The 17,406-nt window shown below is 50.3% G+C and overlaps 1 protein-coding gene across 1 annotated transcript in view; it reads left to right on the top strand.

The window, feature by feature from the left end:
* LOC134801020 (MICOS complex subunit Mic60) overlaps positions 1-17,406 on the top strand; it is a 37,420-nt gene that overhangs the window by 17,219 nt on the left and 2,795 nt on the right. Inside the window, exons 14-18 of the mRNA XM_063773519.1 lie at positions 2,355-2,489; positions 13,511-13,614; positions 14,157-14,258; positions 15,337-15,422; positions 16,789-16,984. Coding sequence (XP_063629589.1) covers positions 2,355-2,489; positions 13,511-13,614; positions 14,157-14,258; positions 15,337-15,422; positions 16,789-16,966 — 605 coding nt within the window. The 3' untranslated portion in view covers positions 16,967-16,984. The remainder of the gene's footprint in view (positions 1-2,354; positions 2,490-13,510; positions 13,615-14,156; positions 14,259-15,336; positions 15,423-16,788; positions 16,985-17,406) is intronic.

Consider the following 17,406-nt stretch of genomic DNA (forward strand, 5'->3'; position numbering starts at 1 on the left):
CCAAGTATCCGAATAAGTTGAGGAGCGAGGCACTTTCAAGCGTGAACTAGCCGCCATCAAAAAGAATAGATAGTATAGAGGGGTCCTGTCATTGTAAATTTTGTAGTCACTGTAAATTTACTGCCATCTATCGACACACGACTAAAACTCAAAATGAAAACGTATAAAGTTATTAAAAAATGTATATATATGGATAAATGATTTTATTATTTTTATATCATTTTGATCCATGTTCATTCACTGATATCTATGTGTTAAAATTGTTAAATATGAAACGGTGTCGTCACGCCATCTAGCCGAGGATAGGCTAAAGGCGTGTGCGGCATCTATTCGAGAATGACTTTTACTTGAATTCCGAGGCACGTTTTTTCCTTAGACTTTATTCGTCTTATACGAAGTTACATATGTCTTTGCCGCCATAGTGGGTAAACTTTAAGCCATTGAGCAAACCCTCAAACGTAAGTACCATATCATCATCATATCAGCCTATTATCGCCCACTGCTGACCATACGTCTCTTTAAGTATGTCATTTGAAGACGTGCCGAGCTAATATTATCTAGAAGTGACAGTCCACTGTTAACTGTTCACTAACAATTGTAAATCTAGCCGCCAAGTGTCCGAATAAGTTGAGGAGCGAGTCACTTTCAAGCGTGAACTAGCCGCCGTAGTGGGTAAACTTTAGGCCATTGAGCAGACACTCAAACGTAAGTACCATATCATCATTATAACAGCCTATTATCGCCCACTGCTGACCATAGGTCTCTTTAAGTATGCCATTTGAAGACGTGCCGAGCTAATATTATCTAGAAGTGACAGTCCACTGTTAACTATTCACTAACAATTGTAAATCTAGCCGCCAAGTGTCCGAATAAGTTGAGGAGCGAGTCACTTTCAAGCGTGAACTAGCCGCCATAGTGGGTAAACTTTAGGCCATTGAGCAGACACTCAAACCTAAGTACCATATCATCATTATAATAGCCTATTATCGCCCACTGCTGACCATAGGTCTCTTTAAGTATGCCATTTGAAGACGTGCCGAGCTAATATTATCTAGAAGTGACAGTCCTCTGTTAACTGTTCACTAACAATTGTAAATTTAGCCGCCAAGTGTCCGAATAAGTTGAGGAGCGAGTCACTTTCAAGCGTGAACTAGCCGCCATAGTGGGTAAACTTTAGGCCATTGAGCAGACACTCAAACGTAAGTACCATATCATCATTATAACAGCCTGTTATCGCCCACTGCTGACCATAGGTCTCTTTAAGTATGCCATTTGAAGACGTGCCGAGCTAATATTATCTAGAAGTGACAGTCCACTGTTAACTAAACACTAACAATTGTAAATCTAGCCGCCAAGTGTCCGAATAAGTTGAGGAGCGAGTCACTTTCAAGCGTGAACTAGCCGCCATGGTGGGTAAACTTTAGGCCATTGAGCAGACACTCAAACGTAAGTACCATATCATCATTATAACAGCCTATTATCGCCCACTGCTGACCATAGGTCTCTTTAAGTATGCCATTTGAAGACGTGCCGAGCTAATATTATCTAGAAGTGACAGTCCACTGTTAACTGTTCACTAACAATTGTAAATCTAGCCGCCAAGTGTCCGAATAAGTTGAGGAGCGAGTCACTTTCAAGCGTGAACTAGCCGCCATAGTGGGTAAACTTTAGGCCATTGAGCAGACCCTCAAACGTAAGTACCATATCATCATCATATCAGCATTTTATCGTCCATTGCTGAGCATAGGCTTGAGCTAATCTGATCCAGAAATGAGTACTACAGTTCACGGTTAATTGACTATCGTAAATTCAGCCGCCAAGTGTCCGAATAAGTTGAGTCACTGAAGCGTGACCTCGCCGCTGTTAAGACATTCAATGACAGCGCCAGGTACAGTCGCCTGCAATAATATGTACACAACTAAGGCCACAAAAACATATGACACGCTCTTATGGCCCCACAAAGAAGATCGTGTCAGATGTTTTTGCGGCCTATATTTTATAAATTTGCCGCTTTTTTAGGGTTCCGTGTCCAAAAGGTAAAAACGGGACCGTATTACTAACACTCCGCTGTCCTTTTGTCTGTCTGTCACCAGGCTGTAACTCGTGAACCGTGGTAGCCAGACAGTTGAAATTTTCATAGATGATGTATTTCTGTTGCCGCTATAACAACAACAAATACTAAAAATAGAATAAAATAAATATTTAAGGTATGGGAATACAACAAACGTGTTTTTTTGCCGTTTTTTGCGTAATGGTACGGAACCCTTCGTGCGCGAGTCCGACTCGCACTTGGCCGGTTATTTTCTCCTGTCGGAAATGGCTTGACAGACTATAAATTTGTTTCTATTTGACAGAACGCGCGAAAGCCGAGGCGGAGGCGCGGCGCTCGCAGTCGCTGTGGGCGGCGGCCGAGGCGCTGCTGGCCGCCACGCGCCGCCCCGCCGCGCAGGTCTCCGTCGACAAGGAGCTGGAGGCGCTGGAGAAGGCCGGTAAGCAATATACAAGGTGCTCACGAGGCGGAGGCGCTGCGCTCGCAGTCGCTGTGGGCGGCGGCCGAGGCGCTGCTGGCCGCCACGCGCCGCCCCGCCGCGCAGGTCTCCGTCGACAAGGAGCTGGAGGCGCTGGAGAAGGCCGGTAAGCAATATACAAGGTGCTCACGAGGCGGAGGCGCTGCGCTCGCAGTCGCTGTGGGCGGCGGCCGAGGCGCTGCTGGCCGCCACGCGCCGCCCCGCCGCGCAGGTCTCCGTCGACAAGGAGCTGGAGGCGCTGGAGAAGGCCGGTAAGCAATATACAAGGTGCTCACGAGGCGGAGGCGCTGCGCTCGCAGTCGCTGTGGGCGGCGGCCGAGGCGCTGCTGGCCGCCACGCGCCGCCCCGCCGCGCAGGTCTCCGTCGACAAGGAGCTGGAGGCGCTGGAGAAGGCCGGTAAGCAATATACAAGGTGCTCACGAGGCGGAGGCGCTGCGCTCGCAGTCGCTGTGGGCGGCGGCCGAGGCGCTGCTGGCCGCCACGCGCCGCCCCGCCGCGCAGGTCTCCGTCGACAAGGAGCTGGAGGCGCTGGAGAAGGCCGGTAAGCAATATACAAGGTGCTCACGAGGCGGAGGCGCTGCGCTCGCAGTCGCTGTGGGCGGCGGCCGAGGCGCTGCTGGCCGCCACGCGCCGCCCCGCCGCGCAGGTCTCCGTCGACAAGGAGCTGGAGGCGCTGGAGAAGGCCGGTAAGCAATATACAAGGTGCTCACGAGGCGGAGGCGCTGCGCTCGCAGTCGCTGTGGGCGGCGGCCGAGGCGCTGCTGGCCGCCACGCGCCGCCCCGCCGCGCAGGTCTCCGTCGACAAGGAGCTGGAGGCGCTGGAGAAGGCCGGTAAGCAATATACAAGGTGCTCACGAGGCGGAGGCGCTGCGCTCGCAGTCGCTGTGGGCGGCGGCCGAGGCGCTGCTGGCCGCCACGCGCCGCCCCGCCGCGCAGGTCTCCGTCGACAAGGAGCTGGAGGCGCTGGAGAAGGCCGGTAAGCAATATACAAGGTGCTCACGAGGCGGAGGCGCTGCGCTCGCAGTCGCTGTGGGCGGCGGCCGAGGCGCTGCTGGCCGCCACGCGCCGCCCCGCCGCGCAGGTCTCCGTCGACAAGGAGCTGGAGGCGCTGGAGAAGGCCGGTAAGCAATATACAAGGTGCTCACGAGGCGGAGGCGCTGCGCTCGCAGTCGCTGTGGGCGGCGGCCGAGGCGCTGCTGGCCGCCACGCGCCGCCCCGCCGCGCAGGTCTCCGTCGACAAGGAGCTGGAGGCGCTGGAGAAGGCCGGTAAGCAATATACAAGGTGCTCACGAGGCGGAGGCGCTGCGCTCGCAGTCGCTGTGGGCGGCGGCCGAGGCGCTGCTGGCCGCCACGCGCCGCCCCGCCGCGCAGGTCTCCGTCGACAAGGAGCTGGAGGCGCTGGAGAAGGCCGGTAAGCAATATACAAGGTGCTCACGAGGCGGAGGCGCTGCGCTCGCAGTCGCTGTGGGCGGCGGCCGAGGCGCTGCTGGCCGCCACGCGCCGCCCCGCCGCGCAGGTCTCCGTCGACAAGGAGCTGGAGGCGCTGGAGAAGGCCGGTAAGCAATATACAAGGTGCTCACGAGGCGGAGGCGCTGCGCTCGCAGTCGCTGTGGGCGGCGGCCGAGGCGCTGCTGGCCGCCACGCGCCGCCCCGCCGCGCAGGTCTCCGTCGACAAGGAGCTGGAGGCGCTGGAGAAGGCCGGTAAGCAATATACAAGGTGCTCACGAGGCGGAGGCGCTGCGCTCGCAGTCGCTGTGGGCGGCGGCCGAGGCGCTGCTGGCCGCCACGCGCCGCCCCGCCGCGCAGGTCTCCGTCGACAAGGAGCTGGAGGCGCTGGAGAAGGCCGGTAAGCAATATACAAGGTGCTCACGAGGCGGAGGCGCTGCGCTCGCAGTCGCTGTGGGCGGCGGCCGAGGCGCTGCTGGCCGCCACGCGCCGCCCCGCCGCGCAGGTCTCCGTCGACAAGGAGCTGGAGGCGCTGGAGAAGGCCGGTAAGCAATATACAAGGTGCTCACGAGGCGGAGGCGCTGCGCTCGCAGTCGCTGTGGGCGGCGGCCGAGGCGCTGCTGGCCGCCACGCGCCGCCCCGCCGCGCAGGTCTCCGTCGACAAGGAGCTGGAGGCGCTGGAGAAGGCCGGTAAGCAATATACAAGGTGCTCACGAGGCGGAGGCGCTGCGCTCGCAGTCGCTGTGGGCGGCGGCCGAGGCGCTGCTGGCCGCCACGCGCCGCCCCGCCGCGCAGGTCTCCGTCGACAAGGAGCTGGAGGCGCTGGAGAAGGCCGGTAAGCAATATACAAGGTGCTCACGAGGCGGAGGCGCTGCGCTCGCAGTCGCTGTGGGCGGCGGCCGAGGCGCTGCTGGCCGCCACGCGCCGCCCCGCCGCGCAGGTCTCCGTCGACAAGGAGCTGGAGGCGCTGGAGAAGGCCGGTAAGCAATATACAAGGTGCTCACGAGGCGGAGGCGCTGCGCTCGCAGTCGCTGTGGGCGGCGGCCGAGGCGCTGCTGGCCGCCACGCGCCGCCCCGCCGCGCAGGTCTCCGTCGACAAGGAGCTGGAGGCGCTGGAGAAGGCCGGTAAGCAATATACAAGGTGCTCACGAGGCGGAGGCGCTGCGCTCGCAGTCGCTGTGGGCGGCGGCCGAGGCGCTGCTGGCCGCCACGCGCCGCCCCGCCGCGCAGGTCTCCGTCGACAAGGAGCTGGAGGCGCTGGAGAAGGCCGGTAAGCAATATACAAGGTGCTCACGAGGCGGAGGCGCTGCGCTCGCAGTCGCTGTGGGCGGCGGCCGAGGCGCTGCTGGCCGCCACGCGCCGCCCCGCCGCGCAGGTCTCCGTCGACAAGGAGCTGGAGGCGCTGGAGAAGGCCGGTAAGCAATATACAAGGTGCTCACGAGGCGGAGGCGCTGCGCTCGCAGTCGCTGTGGGCGGCGGCCGAGGCGCTGCTGGCCGCCACGCGCCGCCCCGCCGCGCAGGTCTCCGTCGACAAGGAGCTGGAGGCGCTGGAGAAGGCCGGTAAGCAATATACAAGGTGCTCACGAGGCGGAGGCGCTGCGCTCGCAGTCGCTGTGGGCGGCGGCCGAGGCGCTGCTGGCCGCCACGCGCCGCCCCGCCGCGCAGGTCTCCGTCGACAAGGAGCTGGAGGCGCTGGAGAAGGCCGGTAAGCAATATACAAGGTGCTCACGAGGCGGAGGCGCTGCGCTCGCAGTCGCTGTGGGCGGCGGCCGAGGCGCTGCTGGCCGCCATGCGCCGCCCCGCCGCGCAGGTCTCCGTCGACAAGGAGCTGGAGGCGCTGGAGAAGGCCGGTAAGCAATATACAAGGTGCTCACGAGGCGGAGGCGCTGCGCTCGCAGTCGCTGTGGGCGGCGGCCGAGGCGCTGCTGGCCGCCACGCGCCGCCCCGCCGCGCAGGTCTCCGTCGACAAGGAGCTGGAGGCGCTGGAGAAGGCCGGTAAGCAATATACAAGGTGCTCACGAGGCGGAGGCGCTGCGCTCGCAGTCGCTGTGGGCGGCGGCCGAGGCGCTGCTGGCCGCCACGCGCCGCCCCGCCGCGCAGGTCTCCGTCGACAAGGAGCTGGAGGCGCTGGAGAAGGCCGGTAAGCAATATACAAGGTGCTCACGAGGCGGAGGCGCTGCGCTCGCAGTCGCTGTGGGCGGCGGCCGAGGCGCTGCTGGCCGCCACGCGCCGCCCCGCCGCGCAGGTCTCCGTCGACAAGGAGCTGGAGGCGCTGGAGAAGGCCGGTAAGCAATATACAAGGTGCTCACGAGGCGGAGGCGCTGCGCTCGCAGTCGCTGTGGGCGGCGGCCGAGGCGCTGCTGGCCGCCACGCGCCGCCCCGCCGCGCAGGTCTCCGTCGACAAGGAGCTGGAGGCGCTGGAGAAGGCCGGTAAGCAATATACAAGGTGCTCACGAGGCGGAGGCGCTGCGCTCGCAGTCGCTGTGGGCGGCGGCCGAGGCGCTGCTGGCCGCCACGCGCCGCCCCGCCGCGCAGGTCTCCGTCGACAAGGAGCTGGAGGCGCTGGAGAAGGCCGGTAAGCAATATACAAGGTGCTCACGAGGCGGAGGCGCTGCGCTCGCAGTCGCTGTGGGCGGCGGCCGAGGCGCTGCTGGCCGCCACGCGCCGCCCCGCCGCGCAGGTCTCCGTCGACAAGGAGCTGGAGGCGCTGGAGAAGGCCGGTAAGCAATATACAAGGTGCTCACGAGGCGGAGGCGCTGCGCTCGCAGTCGCTGTGGGCGGCGGCCGAGGCGCTGCTGGCCGCCACGCGCCGCCCCGCCGCGCAGGTCTCCGTCGACAAGGAGCTGGAGGCGCTGGAGAAGGCCGGTAAGCAATATACAAGGTGCTCACGAGGCGGAGGCGCTGCGCTCGCAGTCGCTGTGGGCGGCGGCCGAGGCGCTGCTGGCCGCCACGCGCCGCCCCGCCGCGCAGGTCTCCGTCGACAAGGAGCTGGAGGCGCTGGAGAAGGCCGGTAAGCAATATACAAGGTGCTCACGAGGCGGAGGCGCTGCGCTCGCAGTCGCTGTGGGCGGCGGCCGAGGCGCTGCTGGCCGCCACGCGCCGCCCCGCCGCGCAGGTCTCCGTCGACAAGGAGCTGGAGGCGCTGGAGAAGGCCGGTAAGCAATATACAAGGTGCTCACGAGGCGGAGGCGCTGCGCTCGCAGTCGCTGTGGGCGGCGGCCGAGACGCTGCTGGCCGCCATGCGCCGCCCCGCCGCGCAGGTCTCCGTCGACAAGGAGCTGGAGGCGCTGGAGAAGGCCGGTAAGCAATATACAAGGTGCTCACGAGGCGGAGGCGCTGCGCTCGCAGTCGCTGTGGGCGGCGGCCGAGGCGCTGCTGGCCGCCACGCGCCGCCCCGCCGCGCAGGTCTCCGTCGACAAGGAGCTGGAGGCGCTGGAGAAGGCCGGTAAGCAATATACAAGGTGCTCACGAGGCGGAGGCGCTGCGCTCGCAGTCGCTGTGGGCGGCGGCCGAGGCGCTGCTGGCCGCCACGCGCCGCCCCGCCGCGCAGGTCTCCGTCGACAAGGAGCTGGAGGCGCTGGAGAAGGCCGGTAAGCAATATACAAGGTGCTCACGAGGCGGAGGCGCTGCGCTCGCAGTCGCTGTGGGCGGCGGCCGAGGCGCTGCTGGCCGCCACGCGCCGCCCCGCCGCGCAGGTCTCCGTCGACAAGGAGCTGGAGGCGCTGGAGAAGGCCGGTAAGCAATATACAAGGTGCTCACGAGGCGGAGGCGCTGCGCTCGCAGTCGCTGTGGGCGGCGGCCGAGGCGCTGCTGGCCGCCACGCGCCGCCCCGCCGCGCAGGTCTCCGTCGACAAGGAGCTGGAGGCGCTGGAGAAGGCCGGTAAGCAATATACAAGGTGCTCACGAGGCGGAGGCGCTGCGCTCGCAGTCGCTGTGGGCGGCGGCCGAGGCGCTGCTGGCCGCCACGCGCCGCCCCGCCGCGCAGGTCTCCGTCGACAAGGAGCTGGAGGCGCTGGAGAAGGCCGGTAAGCAATATACAAGGTGCTCACGAGGCGGAGGCGCTGCGCTCGCAGTCGCTGTGGGCGGCGGCCGAGGCGCTGCTGGCCGCCACGCGCCGCCCCGCCGCGCAGGTCTCCGTCGACAAGGAGCTGGAGGCGCTGGAGAAGGCCGGTAAGCAATATACAAGGTGCTCACGAGGCGGAGGCGCTGCGCTCGCAGTCGCTGTGGGCGGCGGCCGAGGCGCTGCTGGCCGCCATGCGCCGCCCCGCCGCGCAGGTCTCCGTCGACAAGGAGCTGGAGGCGCTGGAGAAGGCCGGTAAGCAATATACAAGGTGCTCACGAGGCGGAGGCGCTGCGCTCGCAGTCGCTGTGGGCGGCGGCCGAGGCGCTGCTGGCCGCCACGCGCCGCCCCGCCGCGCAGGTCTCCGTCGACAAGGAGCTGGAGGCGCTGGAGAAGGCCGGTAAGCAATATACAAGGTGCTCACGAGGCGGAGGCGCTGCGCTCGCAGTCGCTGTGGGCGGCGGCCGAGGCGCTGCTGGCCGCCACGCGCCGCCCCGCCGCGCAGGTCTCCGTCGACAAGGAGCTGGAGGCGCTGGAGAAGGCCGGTAAGCAATATACAAGGTGCTCACGAGGCGGAGGCGCTGCGCTCGCAGTCGCTGTGGGCGGCGGCCGAGGCGCTGCTGGCCGCCACGCGCCGCCCCGCCGCGCAGGTCTCCGTCGACAAGGAGCTGGAGGCGCTGGAGAAAGCTGGTAAGCGACTACATTTTAGTACTTAGGGCATACTGAAAATTTCTGCACTGGCCACTTAGATAAAATAAGTCGTCTCATATATCAGAATCCAGAAACTTTCAGTATGGCCCACGTCAGGCGTGGCTCGCTCCGCGATTTCGTCGCTTTGCTACAGGTAGCTAAAAGTACATCCGTTCCACACCAATTTTGGTGGCTAGCCATAAGCCGCGCGTGGCGCTGTCGCCACCTAGCGGCCATATCTGTCCTGATCGTAACAGACGCGTTTTGTTAGAGAGTAGGAGGTCGCCATAGTACGGCCAGGGGTGCGAAACTCCTCGCTTCGAGCAAACTCGGCTCCGTTCGGCTCAGCATTGCTCCGAACAATTATTAGGGTTGGCATAACATGACATCCCTTTGCATGCACGACCACAAATAAGATAATGACTTGAATTTTGACAACCCCACATAGCGGAAAAGGATAGAATGCCATATATTAGAAAGCGACAGCATGATTCGACCCTGAACCGCTGTCAAACTTCGGTTTTATAGGTAGTAGGTTTTCCTTTCTGTACGGTAGTATTATTATTTATTCTGTGATTTTAGTACAGGTCGCCATAGTACGACCTTACTTTTGGCACTCGTAAAAATACCTATCCAAATTCAGTTAACCCCTTGAATGCTACGCCTATCATGTACGGCGCATCATCGTGAACTTTCTCAGAATGGTATTGGCAAAGAGAATAGATAGTATAGAGGGGTCCTGTCATAGTTTTGTAGTCACAGTAAAGTTACTGCCATCTATCGACACACGACTAAAACTCAAACTGAAAACGTATATAACTATCGAAAAAAATTATATATATATGGATAAATGATTTTATTATTTTTATATAATTTTGACCCATGTTCGTTCACTGATACCTATGTGTTAAAATTGTTAAATATGAAACGGTGTCGTCAACGCCATCTAGCCGACCATAGGCCAAAGGTGTGTGCGCCATCTATCCGAGAATGACTTTTTCTTGATTTCGGAGGCACTTTTTTTTCTTAGACTTTATTCAGCTTATACGGAGTTACATATGTCTTTGGTATTGGGCTATAGCCACACACAGGTGTCATCTGCAAATAATGTATAACCTAAAAACGCCAAATCTCGCAAAATTGTATTGATATGACAGCAGCGTACCCATCGAGTTTGAAAAATACTATAGGTGAGGTCTTTCGAAGGGTTAATACTCTGCCTGTATGGCGAATTTTAGCGCAGTATCCCATTCTACAATACATTTTTCACGCCACTGTTCGGAAATGTGGCAATAGATGCTCTAAAACCAAGCTGGAAAGTAGGCAATAGCTGTAGCACCTGAACCACCACTACTACAATGTTTAATTGTTATCATCATCTGTCATTGGTGACGGTTCGCTACAGCAATGAGTATCATTTAAAACATAAAAATCAATAAAAGGTCTTTTTTCGCGCAACTTTTTCCAACAAAAATAAAATTAGGTTATTTATAGGACCAATTTCTTGTTTAAAAGGTTTACTAACGAATGGGCCAAAAACGTTTCCCAAAGTATCACATCCCAAACTATGTTTCCCAAATTATCATTTCCCAAAAAAATGTTTGGCAAAACAACTTATCGCAATTTTTCAGTTAGCAATAGTCTTTTTTGGCAAGTTATTGTTTAGCAAATAATTACTTGGACAAGTTTCATTTTACCAAGTATTATTTGGTCAAATGTATCATTATATCAATAAGTATAACTTACTTGCATAAAGGGAGCTGGGACTTTATTATAAAAAACTTAAAAAAGTCGGTTCTGGAAGGTTCACTGTAAGGTCGCAGTTCTACCTAACACTCCTCCTCGCTTCGCTCGTCGTCGTACCTACACCGACCTGCCTTTAAAGAGTGTTATGTTTGTATTTTCAATTTTAGAAAAAAGTTTTCCAAGTAAAAGTGTCCTATTTTGACGTGTTCGTTACAATCATTTAAAATATATAAAATTGAAAAACCAGAACGGGATAAAAAACCGGGCAAGTGCGAGTCGGACTCGCGCACGAAGGGTTCCGTACCATAATGCAAAAAAAAATCGAAAAAAAAAGCAAAAAAAAAAACGGTCACCCATCCAAGTACTGACCGACGTTGCTTAACTTTGGTCAAAAATCACGTTTGTTGTATGGGAGCCCCATTTAAATCTTTATTTTATTCTGTTTTTAGTATTTGTTGTTATAGCGGCAACAGAAATACATCATCTGTGAAAATTTCAACTGTCTAGCTATCACGGTTCGTGAGATACAGCCTGGTGACAGACGGACGGACGGACGGACAGCGAAGTCTTAGTAATAGGGTCCCGTTTTACCCTTTGGGTACGGAACCCTAAAAACGAGAGAAGAAGAGAGATGGCGCGTTACAAATTTCTAAAAAAGTTTTTGACACAACGCACGTATGATAAGAAAAAACTGTTTAAATCTATTATCTACATATGAGAATAAAACTAGAACATAAAAACTATCGCTTTCGATGCGTATTTAATTTACAATAAGGAAAAGAAATTTTCATAACAATCTTCATTTTACGACTTCGACCATTTCTCGGCAACTCTCGGTTGCTTTCGTTTGGCGGTGCTACAGATTAGACCAAATAATCCGTAAGTTAAAGTAACCTAAATTATGTTTGTCATGTTGGTATACAGGTATTTGTGAGTTTTTTTACACGAAGTAAAATAAAAAGTGCTGCCAACCTCAACCTTAGTCCATAGCCCATACGAGTGAATTATGCCATTTATGTCATATCAATCAAATTAATATTATCGTATGATTATCGTGTTAATAATTTGTATTTTATTGTTTTAAATTTCTTTATGAGTTATTATTATTCAGATTGATTTTCATGGCTTCGGCAAACATTGTCATTCGTCCAGGGAAAGGGCTGCCGAGATGAGCCAAAAATACAAAGTTATAGAATGGGAGACGAGCGTACTTGGGACAACAAAATGGGAGACGCCCGATGGCGAGAGCTATCGCAAGATCGCAAGAAACATGACGTGATCTGGTATCGGAGGCCAGGTGAGTCCTTTGGATCGTTGCGTCACCTTAGCCGTAGTAATGTTAAGATCCAGAAAGGGAAATGGGGACTACCTACGTTTGTATGAAAAGGCGATTTATGGGTGGTGGTCGTCCATATTCGTGGCTTAAAGCGGAAAATAAGTAATCTAATGAACGTTTTTGCAACTAGGCTTACAACAATAAGTAATAATTTTATGTTAAAACAAGTTTTAAATAAATACCTACGTACGTTATAAGAAATTTTCGAATTAAGTTATCCAAATAACGGCTACCTACTTGACAAATAAGAAATCCTTATCACAGTTATAAACCCTGGCAGGGTTGAATACATAATAATGTCGGTATTTAACTAAACATAAGACAAACTTTATTTCATTTACGCGAGCGGAGCTGCGGGCCCGTCTAGTTTAAAATATATGTCATAATGACACCACTCTCGATGAAAATTTTCCAAGTCCCAGCTCCCTTTAAAACATCGATAGAGTCGGTTTGAAGCAAATAACAGAAAAACGCCTCTTAAAAGTGATAAAAAAAGTAAAAAAGGCGGGATCTGAAAATACTTACTGAATTGGATAGTGTAAATTGTGTTTGACTAAAAATACAAGAAAAACGTATCTACGCTCGCTATAAAAATTATTTCTTCTAGCGAAGAAAATGATATTCTTACGCCTACCGAAATTCAAGAGACAGCACAGGCAGTGGCTAGTAATTTGCTACAATTGAAATGGCGGGCTAGTACAGTGAAACCTGGATAAGTGAGACTTCAAGGGACGAGCAGATTTGTCTCACTTAAAGAGGTATTCCACTTACCCAGGCTCTCAGTTAGCCAGGTACAAATAAATTTCTGTCTCATTAATAGAGGTGAGAATAGAGGATATATCTCAGTTATAGAGGTGGTTAATAAGGTATTTTGTAATTATCTTTAAATGTTTAGGTAAAATAATCCTTGTCCCTAAATATTTTTTAAGTCTGTTTTAATATTTCTTTGAATTTATTTTGAATGATTTTCCAAAGGATTGATTTTTTCAATTATATTTGATACGGACTTCATTGCGTCTTAGAAATTAATTAAATGAAAATTTGTTTATTCTTGTTACTTATCAAGTTTTCAGCTTTCGTTTCGATAGTTTTAACTACATAAAGTAACTAAATGAAACTTGAAGTCGTTTAGACACAATTAAGCAAATGCGGAATTTGTGGATAGACTAAGAGTTAGTAAGAATACGGAAATAGATCAATAAAGTCCAAGTTAGAGAGGTCATAGATTGACGTTATCTCAGATACAGAGGTAATTCGTATAAAATTCTAAAAAAACAATTAGGAAAATGTAATCTTATAAATATAGTCTCAGTAAAAGAGGTAAAATACACTCTCTGTCTCAGTTATAGAGGTAAATGTGACTATAAAATCACAACAACTAATCCCAGTTATAGAGGTTCGTTTTATCTCACTAACAGAGGTAATTCAGTGCTAAAGTGTCGGGACCGCACCATGAGTCCCAGCTATAGAGGTTTCTCACTTATCCAGGTCCCACTTAACCAGGTTTCACTGTACTTATAGTTATGCAAATGTTTATTATTTCCTCGCAGCAGTCGTGAAAAGCACTATGTAATGCCACGGCCGGAAACGCTAAAGATGGACTCGTATTATTTGAGGGCCTCCACTAACGTGTCGGCCCTGAAACGCACTCGTCCATCTTTTAGCGGTTTTCCGTCCTCTCCTACAATGTACTATTATTTTCAGGTAAAAACGATAAGCTGGTCGAGACCGTGCTGAAAGGGATCCCGCAGGACGCGCGCAAAAAGGGCATTGTCACAGAGAAGACGCTGCGAGATAGGTTTGATTTGGTAAGGCGACCATTTTGAAAAACATCCAAAAATAAAATATCCACATAACCCTAAGAACAAATTAAATTACTTTCTATGAAAATATTTGAATTTGTATTTTTTCAAGTAAACACTACTATTTAAACTATAAACCGAAATAAATTTCATATACGAAAGGAAAAATGACTAAAACTGGACACTGGAGGTTTTGGTCATTTTTCCATTCGTATATGTCATTTAATTCGGTTCATATCATGTTAATTCATGTTCATATCCACATAAATATATTGAACCTGCTCACAAAATGTTAAGAGAATCGTTAGAGAAATGTGATCTGTAGAGGAGAACAGCCGTGAAAAGACGCTTCGTTCGTGCTTCGCGCTCGCTTTTCCAAAAAAATATGTTTTCCGTTTATTGAAAAATAATTTGAGACTTTGTTACCTTAAGTTAGTATTGTTGTTTTTTTTAAATCGTATGTATGTATGTATAAACTCTTTATTGTACAAAACACAAATCACAAATCGTCATTTTAATGTCATAAAAAAATCACGTGTGTTTATCAGATGGAGCAGAACGCAGCGAAAGTGGCGCTAGTCGGAAGAAATGGTGCTTCTCTACCCATCTACTTTCTCTCGTGGGTGCAGTCCAAACTACTCTTCCCTAAGGTAATCACTTACATCATTTGCGCAAACATGTGTTACAAGGATAGAACGACCGAAGAAAGATAGAAGAACCATAATAAGAATAAGGTTACTATACTCCAAAACGTAATTCAAGACCAAAAAAAGTAAGAAAATGTTGCCACTGCAATAATTTGTTTGTAAAATATAGACGGTCAAGCAAATCTTGTCAGTAAAAAAAGGCGCGAAATTCAAATTTTCTATGGGACGATATCCCTTCGCGCCTACATTTTTCAAATTTGCCGCCTTTTTCTACTGACAAGATCTGCTTGACCAAGTATAGTAAATTCCTGTTGGTAAATAATCACGCTAAGATAATTTATTTATTAGTAATTTTACTGTTACTATTAAAAAAAATACTTTTATTTACTTAATTTTACTTAAATACAAGACGCGCTAGTAAAAAGTGGCAACATTTTCTTACTTTTTTTGGTCTTGAATTACGTTTTGGAGATTAGGCTACTAATACTTGCTGTACAGTTGTAGCATAATTATTTTCCATCGTATTTCCACGGAAATGTACAGTCGAGGTCAAAGATATGTTTACACATTTGGACCTTACTCCTTTGTAATAAGGCGAAAATTGTAAACATATCTTTGACGTCGACTGTACAAACGTGAGTTGCTATTTCAGTCAATCTCGGTACAAATAGTACTGAGGTTGACTGAGGTAGCATCACAAATACGAACGTTTCCGATAAAATACGATGGAAAACATTTATGCACTACATCTGTATAAATACAAATGATTGTAGCCGTAATTCGGCTACAATCATTTGTATTCCTTTGTCTAAGTCTTAAATGTCAATATTTTTTTTATTCTATGATCGTCGTTGTAGGTATGTAATTTTTTTTAACGGCCTCTTAGCCCAGTCGATAGTGACCCTGCCTACGAAGCAGGTACCGGGTTCTAATCCCGGTAAGGGCATTTATTTGTGTTCATTCATTGAATATTTGTTCCCGAGTCATAGATATCGCCTAGTACCTATAATACAAGCTTTTCCTCGATCTGTGCAAGATTGTTCCAAAATATCTATAATTATTTTATTATTTGTTATTGCAGCTAGCTGAAATACCGCAAGACGAATTAGACAACCAACCCATAGACTTCTCGCAGTTAGATACCTTCGACATTATCCAGAGGGCAAGGTAATTACATCCACAAATTTTTAAATAATAGGCTAGGCTACTTTCCTAATTAGGGTCTCCCCAGATATATCGACGAGTATTCGGCAAAATTCGACAGGAAAAAGCTTTAAGTCCGCGCACAGACGTAGATTTGACCGATTTAGGCGGCCAAAATTATTTTAGGGTTTAGTTCAAAATGGGATAAAACATTATAAAACGTGGTTTTATATCAAAGACAATTATGTTATGTCAATTAAAAAAAAACATATATTTTTTTATTTTTTTAATATAAACAAATTAATAAATCAACAATATACATATAAATTGTTATTTGATGTATGATTTCATATAAGAAAATTCATGTTTCAAATATTTTTGAGCTCTTCCGTCCCTCCGTAAGAAAGCACAAGATGATTTTCATAATAATCGCACTTTTCACTCAAAGTTGGTAAATTTGGCTCTTGTATTTGCTCTAAAATATATTTTCGAGCGAGAACTCTTCTCCCCGAAGCACTAGGTTTACCTGTAATAAGATTTTTTTTTAATCCATTTAAAACAAAAAGGTGAAATTTTCTTTCAAAGCGTTTAAGTCGGCATTGGCGGCTATTTGCGGCAAATTTTTTAAACAGCATAAAGAGGAATAAGTATTCTATTCAAATATATACAATACACTACAGGGACGCACCCTGAAGTGTAACAAAAAGACGTTTCAAAATCAAAATCTATAAAAAAAAACAACATTTTGTGAAAGGTCATATTTATTATATTGGCTCAAAATATATCATAAACGTCAAAATATAAAATGATTTAAATATATAAATTCTTACCTGAATAACTGGATTCCATCAATAAAACTTTATGAAAATACTAGACAAAATTTTTATACACTTTGGGAAACTTGAAACTTTTAGGAGCGTCGAGAACAGAAACGTGCGCTCTGAGCGATAGTCAAAGTTCGACTGCCTGTTGTGCGGCTCAGGTTTGACGCATAGTCTAATAAAACATGGTCTTCTCTTCCCAGAGTGACACAAGCCTACGTCACAATAACATGGGTATTACGATTGTGAGTGGGGAGGGTACCACAATAAGCCTGGGTCTATAGGCTACCCCCACGTTATATTTTTTTATCAATATGTTGATTTTTGCAAAATCGACTTTTGGCCGCCTAAATCCGTCAAATCTACGTCTGTGCCGCGCAATAAGAGAGAAAAAGCTGTCGCCAAAAAGCGAAAACACGAGTTGCGATACGTGTGCGAATAGGTAATTCGTTTTATAGTATATATGGCCCTTTGAATTTTCGACATAGTTGCGTAATGTGCTAATTAGTGAGGTATAGTATCCATATGTACTGTAAATAACTATTATAATAGTCACTGAATGTTGTCAGGTACTACATGGATCACGGCAACCTGCCAGCGGCGCTGCGTTATATAAACCTCCTGCAAGGCGGCCCGCGTGCGGCGGCCATCCCGTGGCTGGAGTGCGCGCGCGCACACCTGGAGATCAAGCAGGCCGCCGAGGCCGTCATGGCGCACGCCTCCGTCTCCGGCTTACTGTACTTGTAGAGACTACAGCGTGAATAGGTAATAGTACATTATTGTCGAGGCTCGGAAGTAGCTACTTGCAGGCTGAGGATTCGTTTTAAACGGACGACCTTGGGAGTCCGTTTAATTGAATCCGAAGCCAGCAAGTAGCCTTCCAGCCGAGTCATATATAGTGCTTTTCTCAAAAATGGTGCAAGAAATATAAATATCATAGAAATATTTTACAAAAGCAACGTTCTTACGTATATATTTTCACAGAAAAAAATAGAAAATAATTAGTTTTGCCGCCTTTTTATTTTTTAAATAAAAAAGTAGAAGTGTATTTTTCTGCCGAAAATACGCCAACCTATTTGAGACTGCTAAATAGTCGCGGTACTAATCATCTGTTTGGCTGTTTAATGGGCCTGTGCCTTCATTTGATATGGCCATTTCAACTTTTAAAAAGTTTGGAACTCGACAAA

The sequence above is a fragment of the Cydia splendana genome, chromosome 21, assembly GCF_910591565.1.
Source record: "Cydia splendana chromosome 21, ilCydSple1.2, whole genome shotgun sequence".
Taxonomy (NCBI): Eukaryota; Metazoa; Arthropoda; class Insecta; order Lepidoptera; family Tortricidae; genus Cydia; species Cydia splendana.